At 38.9% G+C, this 14735-nt stretch overlaps 1 protein-coding gene across 2 annotated transcripts in view; it reads right to left on the reverse strand.

Annotated features, from left to right (window-relative positions):
- Positions 1–50: 50 nt before the first annotated feature.
- The window catches only part of JAKMIP1 (janus kinase and microtubule interacting protein 1), a 143240-nt gene continuing 128555 nt past the window's right edge, over positions 51–14735 (reverse strand). For both annotated transcript variants that reach the window (XM_053940829.1, XM_053940830.1), the window contains 3 exons: positions 7027–7092; positions 4297–4341; positions 51–1874 (listed from right to left, as the gene is read on the reverse strand). In XM_053940829.1, coding sequence (XP_053796804.1) covers positions 1842–1874; positions 4297–4341; positions 7027–7092 — 144 coding nt within the window. In that variant the 3' untranslated portion in view covers positions 51–1841. The remainder of the gene's footprint in view (positions 1875–4296; positions 4342–7026; positions 7093–14735) is intronic.

Below are 14735 nucleotides of genomic sequence, written 5' to 3' on the forward strand. Positions count from 1 at the left end.
TTGCCAAGTGAATCCTTGTTCCTCCATCGCACCAGGTTTGATTATCTGTTTACCTTCTTTTGTGGTTCTTTGCTTTTGAGTAATGCCAGGACTCTCTCTTGCAGTGAAGGCCATATTCTGTCATCAGACTTCTAAAAACCTTAACTAAAACATGAAAAATTTCTATTTGAAAACACATTCTCTAAATGCTTGCTCCTTTTGAACAATATATGTGAACATCATATTCTTTTGGGGATTGAGATTCCAGACTTCTGCATGATCCTTGTTTCCAAGGTAAATTGTGTTTTCTACCAGGGTTATTCCAACCCTGACATCAGCCACAGTTTGCTGCATGTGACTGAATTAATCCTGTGGAGTGTCTCAGCTCCTTCTGTAGGTAAATGCTCTTGTCCAGTGATTCTTTGTGCAGAGTGCTTCTTTTCAGAGCCTGATAATTATCTGAGAAAACAGGATGCTTCTGAGGCTGATTCCCACACCTTCAACTGCTTCCTCTGTCCTTCCTTAGTTGTTTATTGCCTTATGTTATTTTTGTCAATCATAATTTCCACTTCATGTGATGTATTATGGTAACCAGCTACTTCATGTCGGAGTTCAGTGTGTCCATGGGAGCAGGCTTGTTTCTCTGTGGCTTTCTACACAAATATGATTTTCAAGAAAATGTGAGGGAGGAGAAAGTTATCTTCTAATATTGTGCTCTTAATGTTTTCATCTTGCCTCAACATTTCAGAAATAATTAAAATTATCTATTTCTTCATATTGCCTTTCCAGTTCTGAAGTATTGATTTGCTTTTCCCTCTTTAAAAGAGTAATATTTTTTTCATTTTCTAACCATTCTCTTAAAAAGGTCTTTGCAACTTCCATTTTTTTCAGTGTGTGCTTCACCCCAAATTTTTCTCGTAGTCCAGGTGATCAATGACTGTTCATCTACCTCTGCTGGTTGAGGTTGTGCCATTTTTACTAATGATGATGTTTTTTTATTTCATCTGAGAGGATGCCATGATTTCCAAATATTCATGTTCAACTATTTCTCTGCTTATCACGTTTATCTACATGTCCATTTCGCAAGTTCTTCTTTCTTCTTGAAGAGATAACTGAGCACAGCACATCATGCATTCTCTTTCCCTGACCTCTCAGGCTACCATGGAATCTGTCATTTTCCCAGTGATGTCTTTATAAGACATTGCCTTACTTTTCAAGAAACATTTAAAGAATCATATTTCCCACACAGTTCTCACCCACTTTAAAGCTTTCATACTCCAATCTACCATCTTGCCTTTCTCCAAAACCCTTCCTTTCTGCACCTGTGGATTTCCAGCTTAGGAATTTAATAAGAATTTGACCACTGCAGGGTTGTAAACCTTTTTTTGTTTCCAACTTTGAACAGTTTGCTTGCTTTCAGCTATTTACTATAGACAACTTAATGTCAAACACTTAGCTTTTTTAATATAGATATTAAAAAGGAGATCCTGTGTTTCTTGGGTGAAATGCAAACCACATTTGTTGAAAGCATGCAGTATGGAGACAAAAATCTCAGTACTGTAAGAAAACCATTTGGTAGATAACAGTTCACATAGCAGCCAGTAATTGCACTTGTATTTTTTCTGCTGTTTGGTTGGTGGGAGAGTGTAAGTTCTGTTTATAATTTTTTTTTCAGTGTTTATGATGTGCTGGTCCTTATTTGATTGTGAAATCATTCCAGCTTGAAGCTATATCTTTTTAAAAATCTCTAATTTTAAGTTCAAATACTTTGCAGCTTCAAGTATTATGCAAACTGTTTTATGAAAAAAATGCACCAATTTAAAGCTGCTTAATAAATATTTTCCGTATTTTTGCATGTGGACTCAGCTTTTCACTCCATAGGTTCTTTTAAAAGCCTGTAAACAAAACGAAACCAAAACAGAAAACAAAAACAACAAGGAAAAGAAAAAGTCTGCTGAGCTTTAGATAAAAAACATTACTTTAGAAATACATGTTGGTATCAAACCCTAAATTCACAGACAGCACAATACCTTTCTGAATGTTTTATATTACCTTTAGAATAACAAGAACCAAAATTACTATCAGTAAATCACCTGGTTTGCCTTGAAATACTCAACAGTGGTGAAAAGTCCAACTATAATTAAGTATCTTAAAATTGGCTTTTCTGTGTTAGATTAATCAGACAGATTCACCTCTGGCAAGATGAATTAAAGAACATTGCCCTTCACACCAGCACCACAATGTGATGTGCGCTTCTAGAAAAGTCAAAAGCTGAGTAGTTATGTGGCTACACAGTCACTAGCCCTGTGTTATCTCCTCAAAATGCTTGTCACCAAGCTTGAATGTAATTACTTAAGTACTTACTGTTAACAGGAAAAGTAGCATATTATATCAGCACAATGCATTTTTTGAAGGCTATTAACATTTGCAATTTCTTTTACTTTTGTTTTTTCTCTTTTAATCCAAGAGGCACAACGAATACTATCATGTAATATCTTAGTGGAAATCTATAGATCCCTTGAATACATAGTATGTCAAAATATTTTAAATGGAATTTTTAAAATGCTGGTGATTTCACTGTTTATTGAATGGTTATAAAGTATCTCTAGACTTGGCCAGTATATTTTTCAACATATTTAAAAACAAATATATTCATCCAGATGTTAGCACCTCTAACTGGGACTGGTATAAAACACCTGGAGGAAATTCCAAAGACAATAGTTTGGTGACTATTACCATTACTCTTTCAAACTTATCTTAACAAAGATAGCATCTGTCTTATCCAAAAATTCACTTCAAAATGGGGAAAGGTGAATAGTTTACCACAAGGCTTCACCTTTCTTCAGACACCTTTCTATAAGCATATGCTCAATTTTTTACAAAATAAACAACATTTCAGAAGCAATTCCGAAAATACTGAAAAACTTTGTTCAATTTCAACTACTTTTCAACTTCTAACAATCAAAAGAAAGCTCCTGCACTTTTAAGAAAACAATAATACCTGAGAATTATATTCTACTCATCTGCATCTGTTACCATGTTGTTGAAAAATAAAAAGCATATGCAGCAATGCTTGTAATGAGAGCCCAGAGCAAGTTCCAAAGAGCATCAACAGAAAGATGATAACTGAACATATCGGACCACAATAAACCCTAGAAAGAGCCCATAATAATACAGGTCTGATTTCTCAAAAGTACTTGAGATCTGGGCAGTAGAAAATACTGTTTCATGCTAATAATGTATCATGCTCATAATAAGGGCTTGGGGTAACTATTGTCATCATTCTTTTTCATGATCTAATACTGATAGCAGTTTCAAAGATGTTGATTGAACTCCCACTATAAGAAGATTCCTTGAAGATAATTCACAACAGATTACAAGGAAGAAAAAACTTAGAATTTTTGTAAAGGTAAAAGCATTGTGTATTATTGGGTTAAAAGAAACAAAACCAAAAAACCAACAACAGTAACAATACAAATCCTGTATAATATTCGATAGCTTTAAAGCATAGTTTAATCCTCAAACAGTGAGGCTGCTGAGTTACCATCCTTCCTGAAAGGCAGTGTGGAACTTGTATTGCTCCAGGGCAGAGGACTGGGACCGATTTTCTAAATTGCATTTCCCTCTTGTTCTCTGTGAAAGGTGAGTACTGGCACTGTGGTTCCTGCCACAGCTGAATAAATTCACTGCCTTTAGCACTGAGCTGAAAGGATCAGGACACTGTGGAAGGACACTGAGAGTGATGGAAATGCCTCAAGGGAGAGGCACAGAGGTTTTTTATCCTCACCCTTTCCATGTTGCGTCATTCACATCGCAACCTTCAAATCACTTCATAAAAGGGAAAATTTGTTATTATTTCCTAAGTTATTTCATGGCCTCAAGGATCTGGAGGAAGTGAAATCAACTCTTTATTTTGCATGGGTGGTTATGCTCACAAGGCTTCTTAGAAAGCAAAATTTAAGCCAAGTGATTCTTTGCCTCCTCTCCATCCAGCATGACAGAAGGCAGGAACCTGCAACAATAACTGGACTTTCAGGCAAAATGTACCTGCTCTGCAAGAATGGAAAGCACCCACTGCAGTTGAGCCAGTCAATATCTTTGAATACAAAATCATTTCTCATTGAAAACCCAATCACTTCCTGCAGCTATCTAGGAAGGAAAGTATCCAAGTTGGACTTTATAGATGGCTCTTCCTCTCTGTGCAGATAAAATCAGTATGCCCTTCCTCATGGTTTCAGGGTCTTACAAACAATCCCCAAAACATGGCGAAATCTAGGAGTCAAAAATTGAGTACAAAGAAATGTAAAGAATACCAACCACACGTCTCGGCTCAGTTGTGTCATCAAGGCCACAGAATGAATGCTAGTGAAAAAAACAAAAAAAGGAACAAAAACTATAACATAAGATCAAAAGAAAATGAGGAAAAAAGAAAAGAAAGAAGATGTAAGATATGTAATATGAAATCCAGTGACATTACAGCAGTTAGTCTTACATCATTAATTGAGCTGATCTGAAAGAAAGACACAGTATACCAATCTTACTCTAAAAAGCAGTAAAAAAAATCAGTATTTGAGAGCAATTTTACAATGGCAAAATCTGTGGATTCCTATATATTAGGCCTGGTTTTGTGATTCACTTAAAATACTTATAATTACACACACATTCACTTTCCTGAATCAAGGCTTACCAAGCCAAGGGCACAACCTAAATGCAACTGAAATAGCAGAGAATCAGCTGTGAGAAAAGCACAGAGTGTTTAAACAGCATTTGTTCCTAATATATCAACTCACAGATTAAAACTGAGATTTTATATCATTCTTCTGTATAGCCTCTAGAAACAGTTTGCTGAAGAATCTATAGGGCAGAAATACTGTAATATTTATGTTCTGATTTGACAGAATTTTACACAAAACTTAACAATTGAATCCACTCCTAAAGGAAAATGAGAAGTCTTACTCATGACACAATAACTCTAAGTGGCGAACTGCCCTCAGCTACCTATAGCTACAAATGCTGCTGTTCCTTCAAAAGCATAAGATTCCTCTCCGTAAGAAATTATTGTGCTCAGTATCATGTAGATGTCAGTCTGCACCCTTTAACACATTAAACCTTTAGAAGAACAACGAGGTAAAATTATTATTATATCATTCATTGCTTCCCTGACAACACAATCTTCCTTTGGACCATCAGAATAGGATTTAATCCCAGGGAAAAAATAATTCAAATGTAATAGGGATAGAAGGAAGCCCTCCACCCATCCAGAAGCTGAAGGTCAATAGAAAGAGATGAAGCTTTTTTGAGGTCTCTTGCTAATGTAACATTAAAGCAAAGAGGATGTTAATCATTTTAACTCATTACCAGCTTTCTGCTAAGCTTGTGATTAAGCTCTTTCTTTTCCAGCGCTTTTCCACATCCATCCGGCTGATGAACCAGCAGAGATAATGCTATTTTCCATTTCCAAAATTATCAGTCTGGCTAATCCTATACCTGCTCTGTAAACTGCAATGGAAATGCCTTAACGGCTTACATTTTGGCAATAGCAACACCTAGAGATGTTTATTTTTTTAGAATAGGTGGATAAACAGAAGTATTTGAAATAATCATTGTCTATCCCTCAACATTTCTCTGCTTTGAGGAGTTAAGTGTAGCACCTTAGACATAACTGGCTGCTAGGCAGGAACAGCTTCAGGTATATACATGGTCTGGGGCAGAAGAGGACAAAGGCAGCAAAAGGGCCCTTTTAAGGGTGAAAAGAGCCCTTTTAAGGGTGAATAGTGCCTGTGTTTCTCTGCCAGTGCCAACATGGAGCACTGCCCTCCCAACGGATGCAGACAGACCAGCCCCAACCACGGCACTGCGGGGTGAGTAAAGCGATCATTAGCAACAGCAGCAGACAGCCCAGCTTCTGCAGGCTCCTCTCCTGCTCTTCCACAAACCCAGACGGGTGTCATGAAAAGGGCAGGACAAGGTACAGCAGAGAGGAGACAACTACTGTGGGAGCAGAAGGGGCCACGGAAGATGCTGAGGGAATTGGAATAGTTGCTGGAAGTGCAACTGGGAGGACTGCCACATCCTGAATGCAGATGAAGGGATGCTGAGATCAGAGAAGGGTGAGGGAGAAACTTTTCCACAGCCAGTGAGCTGCTCCCTGAATCCTCTCTCTGTTCTGCCAACCCCACTGAGGGTTTTGCAGAGTCCTGCAAAAGCCTTCCTTTTGCCCTTTTACCCATTCTCATCCCAAGAGAAAAAAAAAACAATGACTGAGAACTCCACTAATGTCTCCATTCAGCCCAGCAGTAGGTTTATGTAGGATTACATGCCCATAAATGCTGAGGAAAATGAAACTGGGACATGACTCTTGTTGGCATCTAGGCACTGGTTCAGCAAAGGTAACAAAATGAAAACACTCTGCTGGGGCCTAGAGAAAGGCCCACTGTCAGTCCATGCTCTGTAGAGCAGCCTGAACTCCACAGACCTGGGAAAAACCTGAGCCCACAGTCCATGAGCCTTGTGCCATCCCCTGCTTGGGAACCACAGTGACACAAATGAATTTGCTGTCTGAAGCCTTGATCAAAGCTTCTTCTTAAAAAAAAAATCAAATCCATTATATTAACTTTTTTCTATATTAAAGCAAGAAATACTCCTTAATTGTAGTGTTTTGCAGGCACTTCCCTAATTTTGTTTTATTTTTCCATACTTGAAAGCTTTGCAAAGCAATACTATCCAAAGAATAGGGCTGAGCTAACCAATTTTTTCAGAGACAAATCTTTGTTCTTTTTTGATCTACACCCCAGCAAATCCTCCTTCGACTAGTCTAGAGTCTCCCCAGACTCCTTGATTCCTTCCTGTAATTGACAGAAATCCTGGATAGGAAATAATTTTGAGCAGATTAAGGACAGAGCTGCATTTCATGCTGCAATGACTCAAACTCAAATTTGTCTTAAAATAGATTTAGTGATATTAGGTTAAGTGCAACATCAGTGCAACAGAGAAAAACAATTTTCTATGGAAAAAAAATCCATTGGTACTGCCCAGACATAAATTTACCTTTTCCTCAATTTCTTTGAGTTGCCTCTTTTGAAGTTCTATTTTATCTTCTAGATCTCGAATTCGCTGGAACAGAAAAAGCAAAATAGACATTATTATATCTAATTTGAAAAGCATATGAATCAAAAAGATAAGAAATAGGTAGAAAATAAAGAGAACAAATGGCCATTATTAATGTAACACTTCCTTTACAGTTATATTAGGCATTTCCATGGCAAAATTTTCCACATTTCCATGAAACGATGGCAATTCAAACAAGCTGCATGTTCAGAACGTCATGTTTACTACCAGGAAGTCTACTCATCACCACTCATTAATCATAATTTTAACATATACACACGGACAATTCCATTTTGCATCAAAATTCTTTTTCTGTGCAACTGCCAGTTTTTCTGCTTACCTAGACAGTCAGGAAATTACACTATCACATTTCCTTTTAACCCTTAATTTTCTTTTCTTATAAAACATAACCATGCTTCTAGCATCATCAGGCTATACCAGAGAAAAGAGAACACACAGATTTTCAGTTTATCACAAAGATACCATCCAGAGACTCAGCTCTGTCCTATTACCAGTCACCTCCCACCAGAGCCAGATGGAATGTTTCCTTCACTGTAGCTCCCCATATTTTTAAGGATTTTCTTGTTCAGTTTCACAAAGATTCTTCAAAAACATGACTGCTGCTGGGTCCACATATCTTCTTCTTTTCTGCATCATATATCTCCTTTTTTCCTTTCTGTAAATCACACTTTTTTTTTCCTTATTTTTTATTTTTCTTTTGATGTTGGGGTCTTATACAATTTAGATGCATTTTATTACACTTTCAGTATATTGTACTTGTTACAGATAAAGTAGGTTATAAGTAATTTTTTCTATAGGCAGAAACCTGAATTCTACTAACAGTCACTGGTGATCAAGAAACAACTTCAACACCAACAATGAGATTTTTTGGGGGATTAACTACCCAATCTCAGCCTGGCCTAAAACAGCTAGGGGTGTTAACAGTTCCTGAACTTGGAAAGACAAATCATTTCCTCTAACGTGGATAGCATAGGTGAGTAAAATTAATGCAGCTGCTGCTGCCTCACTTCCAATTATTTTATGGCTCTCAAATTGATGTGAACAATAGTACCTCTTTCAAAACAACATCCAGCCATTACTTACAAACCTGTGTGTATCAGCTGCTGCTGGTAGTTGTTTACCTGCATTCAGCTCTAAGACCTCAAACAGGGTAAATGCTCCACACTCATTATAGCCCAGGACTGCTGCAGCAAGGCAGCAGCTGATCCAGTGACCAGACTCCTTTGGAGAAGCACAAAGTTTGGCCAGAAAATCACAAATCTAACCTGGAACTATTCAAAAAATGAGGTACACACAACCCTGCAGTTCACTTTTCCTAGGGCATGCTCCTCCACACAAATTTTGAAGACAAGCATGAGCAAAAAAGCTTTGTTATCATTGCTCCTGTTTCAAAATGGAAGATTTTGCTTAAAGCCTGTTTTGAATATTGTACATTCAGTATAAGTCAATCAAAATCTATACTGTAGCATACTGCAGTGCTCAAAGATTTTCCCAGATAATACACAAACCAGCACGAACCAGATTACCCTCATGTGACATAAGTGAATGCACCTTTGCTGACAATCACAAATGCCCCAAGCACAGCTGTATTAATTTCACTTTTCCTCTGTTCCATTTGAATTGATTTATAGTTCATCTACACGCTGTTCAAGGCAAGCCTATCTCTCAAGTGATCATCTTCACATACTGCGTGTAGCAGGAATGTTACAATCACTGTGAAAAACCATGGGATGAGAAGCAGGCAGTTGGAATCACCCCCAAGATCTCTAATCCATCAGGCTAGACTCCTGTTTCTCTCCTACTCATTACAGTTATGCTGATTCCTGCTTATAACCACATCCCAGATCTCAATGACAGACTTCAGTTCTCTGGGGGTTGTCCTATGCCCTGAGATAAAATTTGACCATAGTGAGATAAGTGGAGAGAAGCAATTTTTTAAAATATCATTTTCATCTTCAAGATTTATCATGTAAAGGTATTTTTCAATAACTCCTGAGACTCTGCTTTTAGAAAAAAAAAAAAAAAGAAAATAAAAAAGCCACCACCAAACATCTGGTGGCTTTCTCACCTCAGGGGTTAGAGCAAGTGTTCCTCTCTAAAAGAACAAGTTAATTAGGATAAGATGGCATTTTTAGGATTTGGGAATTATGTTAATCAAGTACAAATCGAGATTTTATTAGTCCCTCATGATTTTTTTCATCTTTTCAAGGTTATAGCTATTCAGCTATTTTCTCCAACTATTCAGAACAGTTCTAAAAAAAAGGCTGATGCTTCCATTTTCCAATTCCCTCCGATAATAAGTGTTAAATTTTGGGAGATGAAAGACAGAGAATATTTTAAGGTGCAGAGACATATACTTTCTTAAAAATCACTTAAAATACAAAGTCAACCTACCAGCTGAAAGGGAATACAGAAAGGATTTAATTTCTTAGCAGTGAAAATCTACAAAAAACCCTCAAAACAACTAGATTGGTCACAGTAAGGCAGATTATACTGGTTTTGCCTAGGGTAGAGATAACTTTCTTCACAGTGGCAGGTGTGGGGCTGTGCTGTGGATTCATGCTGAACACAGGGTTGATAATAGAGAGATGTTTTTGTTATTGCTGAGCAGGGCTTACACTGAGCCAAGGTCTTCTCTGCTTTTCACCCTCCACTCTGGCAGAGAAGTTGGAGGTGAATGGGAGGCTGGGAGGAGACACAGCCAGGACAGGTGACCCAAACTGGCAAATGGGATATTCCAGATCATGTGACATCATGCTCAGTATGTAAGGTGGGAGGAAGAAGGTGGAAAGGGGAACATTTGGAATGGTGGTGTTTGTCTTCCCAGTCCCTGTTACATGTGATGGGCCCTGCTCTCCTGGAGATGGATGAACGCCCTTGGGAAGTGGTGAATTAATGTCTTCTCTTTTTTGACTTCTCGTCACAGCTTTTGCTTTCCCTATCAAACTCTCTCTATCTCATGAGTTTTTTAGTTTACTGTTCTAATTCTTTCCTGATCCTGCTGGGGAGGGAGGGAGTGAGTGGCTGTGTGGGGCTGCCAGAGGGGGTGAAACCCCAGGAGCTCTGTTTGGTGCCCAGTATGGGGCTGAAGGGTTTGGGATAACAACAGATTTGACTGGGATGTACTAGATTGAACTTACAGCTCTTAGTGCTGTTCAGCCAGGGATCAGCAGGCTCCTGTTCCTGCCATGGGGCTTGATTACCTGATTGTGGATTAGAATCTATTGCTCAGTAGTGGCCACTTCTTGCTTTCCCTGCTTGCTGTAGTGCTGTACTGCTTATCACCTCACTGAATTGTGCCTGGGAACGTTCTGATAACAGCCATGGTGCAGGGCCTGGGCTGGCAGGTGGCCAGGGCACTGCTGCTGCCCTGCACAGGGCAGATAAAGCCAGCAGGGCAGACACTGGTGTGAATAAATGTGTGTTCAGAGCTGCTCCAGACTTGGTGCTGAAGGCAGGTGATTGTTTAAACAGCTTGTATTCCTCTCGTATGAGTGGAAATCACAGTGACAGAATACTTTTGCTGCCAGTGAGTAAAATTTTGTAACTAACTTATTTGCTGTAGAAATTAAAGAGTCTGTATCTAGACAGGGCAAAATTTGTTTTAAAACATGACCTTGGGCTGGAATTGTTCATCAGGCATCAAAGCTTGAGGTTGTTTGCTCCTAGCTGTTTACTTGCTTTCCCCTGGAGGATTATCCAGGAGGATGAAGTGGGTGTAGCTATCCCCATGAATATCCTCTGATTGCTCAGGGACAGCACTGGAAGATAACCAGCACAGATCAGCTATTTATATATCCTGAAAAATATGATTTAATTGCTTATTTCCATTAAACTGTAGAGAAAGCCTTAAAAATATATACATGCATATGCAATATATTGTCTGGAAAAAAAAACAAACAGATTAACCCTTGCATAGAGTATTTAACACATAAAAAGAATAATTTTCCTTTATTGGATGCATTTACTGCATTATCTTGATCACAAAGATGACAATTTCCAAAATACATCTTTAAAAAATGCATGTAAGATAAATAATCATAGCTGTAACAAAAAAGTATCTTCTAGAAGTAGCAAGACATGTTCATCAGTCAAAGGCTATATATAATTCCTGAGGAGGAAATGACACAAAAGTTAGAGATACCAATTAAGACCAAGGCACGACTGTTTGAGATTCAGTATAAGCCTTTGCATCTTTACCTACTGTTCCTTTCATTTGTAAGAATTACCAATCAAGAAGCTGTGGACTTGCTCTCAGATTTCAACACTTGATTAGGTGCTTTCAGTATATTCTGATTTGTTTATGTTTGCCAAAGCGTGACTGTGACAACAAATGCAGAACTATTTCACTGTTATAATGAAATTCTACATACTTTTATGCTTCAGGGTATAAATTGATGATCATTAAGTTGAGCTTTTCCCAATATGTGGTATTATCTTGTAACAATTGTGCTATAAAAGATGCATTCAGCTCTACCCATGACATGCCTTGCAGGAACTTTGCAAATCCAGTGTATTTTCAACAGCACAAAAAAGTGTGAGGAAGCAACAAAATCGACTCTATTTTGCTCTCAGAACTTTGAGTCTCAGCTGAAAAGAAAGCCACAGGCTGTTCTTCTCTTTATTTCCTTTTTTAAAAAGAGAGGGCTAGGAAATACTGATAGGCAACCTGAATCCAGCAGAGTGTTTGTGTTTCCTTTGGAGTCCCTAGCTTGGTCACAGTCAGAGTGAGGGTTAGGGACAATGTAGAGCAGTGCTCTGCTGGGTTCTAGCAAGTCCTGTGTTCTGCAGTTAATAGCTGCCCTTCAGTCACAGGAGTGACTTTTTGGGACTGACAGGATTCATGAGAATAGCCCAATGTAGTCAAATCACGAGGCCATACAATGGAGTTACTGCAGGCAAACAAAGAGCCATAGTCAGGCAAGAACAGGGCTGTGGGAGTGCAGCCATGGAAGAGAGGAGAGTGAACGTAAGGGACAGACTCCTAACACTGTCCACCTTGCCTGCATTCAAAACCAACGTGCCAAAATAATGAATTGATTTTTCACTGATTTTATTATAATAGCAAATGAAATCTTGTCACAAAAGTTCTGGAAAATAGATGGTGCCTTTGCAAATACTCCCTGCATGGAGCTTCCCTGAGTTTCGAAAGAGGGTTGGACCAGCCCCCATTTCAGCATGGCAGGCACCAACTCGAAAAAGAAATCATTTTTCCACTAGCAATGAGTTTGCTGCCACTTCTGAGTAAGTGCTCCCAGGCAGCCATGGTGCAGCCGGGGCTGAGGCATTCCCTGTGCAGAGCTATCAGCAGATGGCTCTGCTGGCCAGGCTATGCTCAACAGCAGCTGCAGCTCTGCCAGGAGTGGGGCTCAGTTCACAGATCCACTCCACTGCCAACCAGCCACAGAAAAAAAGACACTCAAGATGCCTTACTTATTACTTAATTGTGATTTGAACAGACTTTTAAGTTCCATTATAAACCTTTTCTTCATAGTAGTTACACATGCAGCACATATGCAGGGGCAGGAGGCACAGATGTAACAGCCTAAAAATGCTAACAATTAGGTAAGGGAGAGCACATCCAGAAGGGTCAGGCACCTAAAGTACACATTTCTTTTGGAAGTCTGTAATGCCAGGACAGGCAAAGACTGCCCCTAATGTGGCAGGCACTACATATGACATTGTTACTAAAAGAGTCACAAAAGGGATGTTTACCATCAGTCAACCACAGTTATATAAATTATATGTTCACTGACTGCAGGCCTCTCCAGTTTAATTCCTGGAGAGATCCCAAACACAAAGGGCTGTCCAGGTGCCCCAAAAGCAAGAAATTCGACATTTTTTTTAGCAGAAGATTCCTCACACAAGGGAGTAATGACAAGAATCAATCTGCACCCAAGCTCAGCAGGAGGCTAGATAACCCCGGATGCAGATTGATTCTTGTAATTACTCCCTTCTACAAGGATGCAACAAAAAGGATAAAACAGTATTTAAAACTGAATTGAAGACAAAGAGTCTAATGAAATCATATTAGTACACTTCCAGTAAAGACCCTGCCGGGTTCTTGTTTCAAAAGGCAAATTTTGTCATTTGTAGCATGTTTTGGTTCCTGCAGCTACACTGCAACCCCAAGGTTGGATGCCACATCTCTGGGAAGTCTGAGGAATCAAAGTTTAGGCAAAATGCAAGCAGCATGATGGTGGATGTGTGCCTGGAAATATTACTCTAGTTCCACTAATAGAGACATTTCAGTAACACAGGCTTAGAAGACTCAGCTTGTGGTTAGCCAAAATGACAATATTGCTCCATTTAAAAATAAGGTTAATGGCATTCCCACACAGAACACATGAAGTATGGGTGCCCAGCATGTGTTTTAATAGCAATCCATCTACATTAAGTACCATTCCCATTAATATTGCTCCCTTTGTAAGGGAGTGCTGAAATAAATGGAAATCCTTAGTCTGAGTTCAGTGAGCCCTGGATTGCAGTCTCAGAGCTATCATTTTTATACTGGAGGCAACATTTCAGCACAGTAATGATTTCTCATAAATTTAGACATGGGAGGAACCTCAGTAATACAAAGAAAGAAAATTGATCTGAGCTGTACAGAAGTGCCCTACTGCACTTAAATGCCAGGTCCAGATTTCCTCCCCTAAGCAGCCAAAATGTGTGCACTTCCTGATTTGATTAAACTTGTCTTTCAAGCTATCTCAAGTTCTGAGGAGAAATGGACTGTGCCACTGTACAATTACATGGCGCCTTTCACAGATTCTGTTTGTTTTTTTTTTTTTAACTTGATGTCCCAGCTGCCTTTTTAGTTACACATATGTCTATATGTGCATTTGCTGCATTTTCTCTCTATTGGGCAGTGATGCAGGCTACATGAAGTGGGCTTCTTCATCCAAGCCTTCTGTCCTCTCCAATTTACCCACAGGGCTAGTCAGACATTCACAGTCCTGAAACAACATTAGATGCCTTCAAATCCTCAAGAAGCTTTGTCAAACAGGGAAAAGTCTATCAGGAAAAGAACTTCTGTGACAAATTTTGTCTTTCAATGATCACCACATCATCCTTCATTTAGGTGTCAGACTGTAGAACTGACGTTCTTGTTCCCTACATAAGTAAGTAAAGAGCCCACCTATATGAATGTACTGTTTTACAGACAGCAACACCAAGATCAATTAATCTAGCTGCAAAATATGCCCCTTGACATACTGCACTTGTGAAAATACAGGAATGTGCTAATCGGGGGGGTTAGAAATCACCTTAACAGTTCCTGTGACACACTCTTATTGGATTTACATTCACCAGCAAATCCAAGAAAACAATTTGATAATTTTAGTACAAAGCAGACAAAGAAGGATTTGCTAAGCTGCTTAGAGCCTGGCCCTGAAATGTTGGAAAGGTTCAGGTTAATGTCCTTTCACAGGATAGGCACCACGGACAGGCTGCATCTGACATGAAACATGTTTTGAATATCTGAAGCTATCTTATGATCAAGAAGGTATCTCATTCTACAGCAAAATTTGGCATGGGAAATATTTTATCAATCTGACAGAGGGAAGAATCAATGTTGTTTCATTATTTTAAGAAGATTCTCCTCACTGTTAAGACACAGGTATGTAAGA

Source organism: Vidua chalybeata, chromosome 4 (assembly GCF_026979565.1).
Source record: "Vidua chalybeata isolate OUT-0048 chromosome 4, bVidCha1 merged haplotype, whole genome shotgun sequence".
Taxonomy (NCBI): domain Eukaryota; kingdom Metazoa; phylum Chordata; class Aves; order Passeriformes; family Viduidae; genus Vidua; species Vidua chalybeata.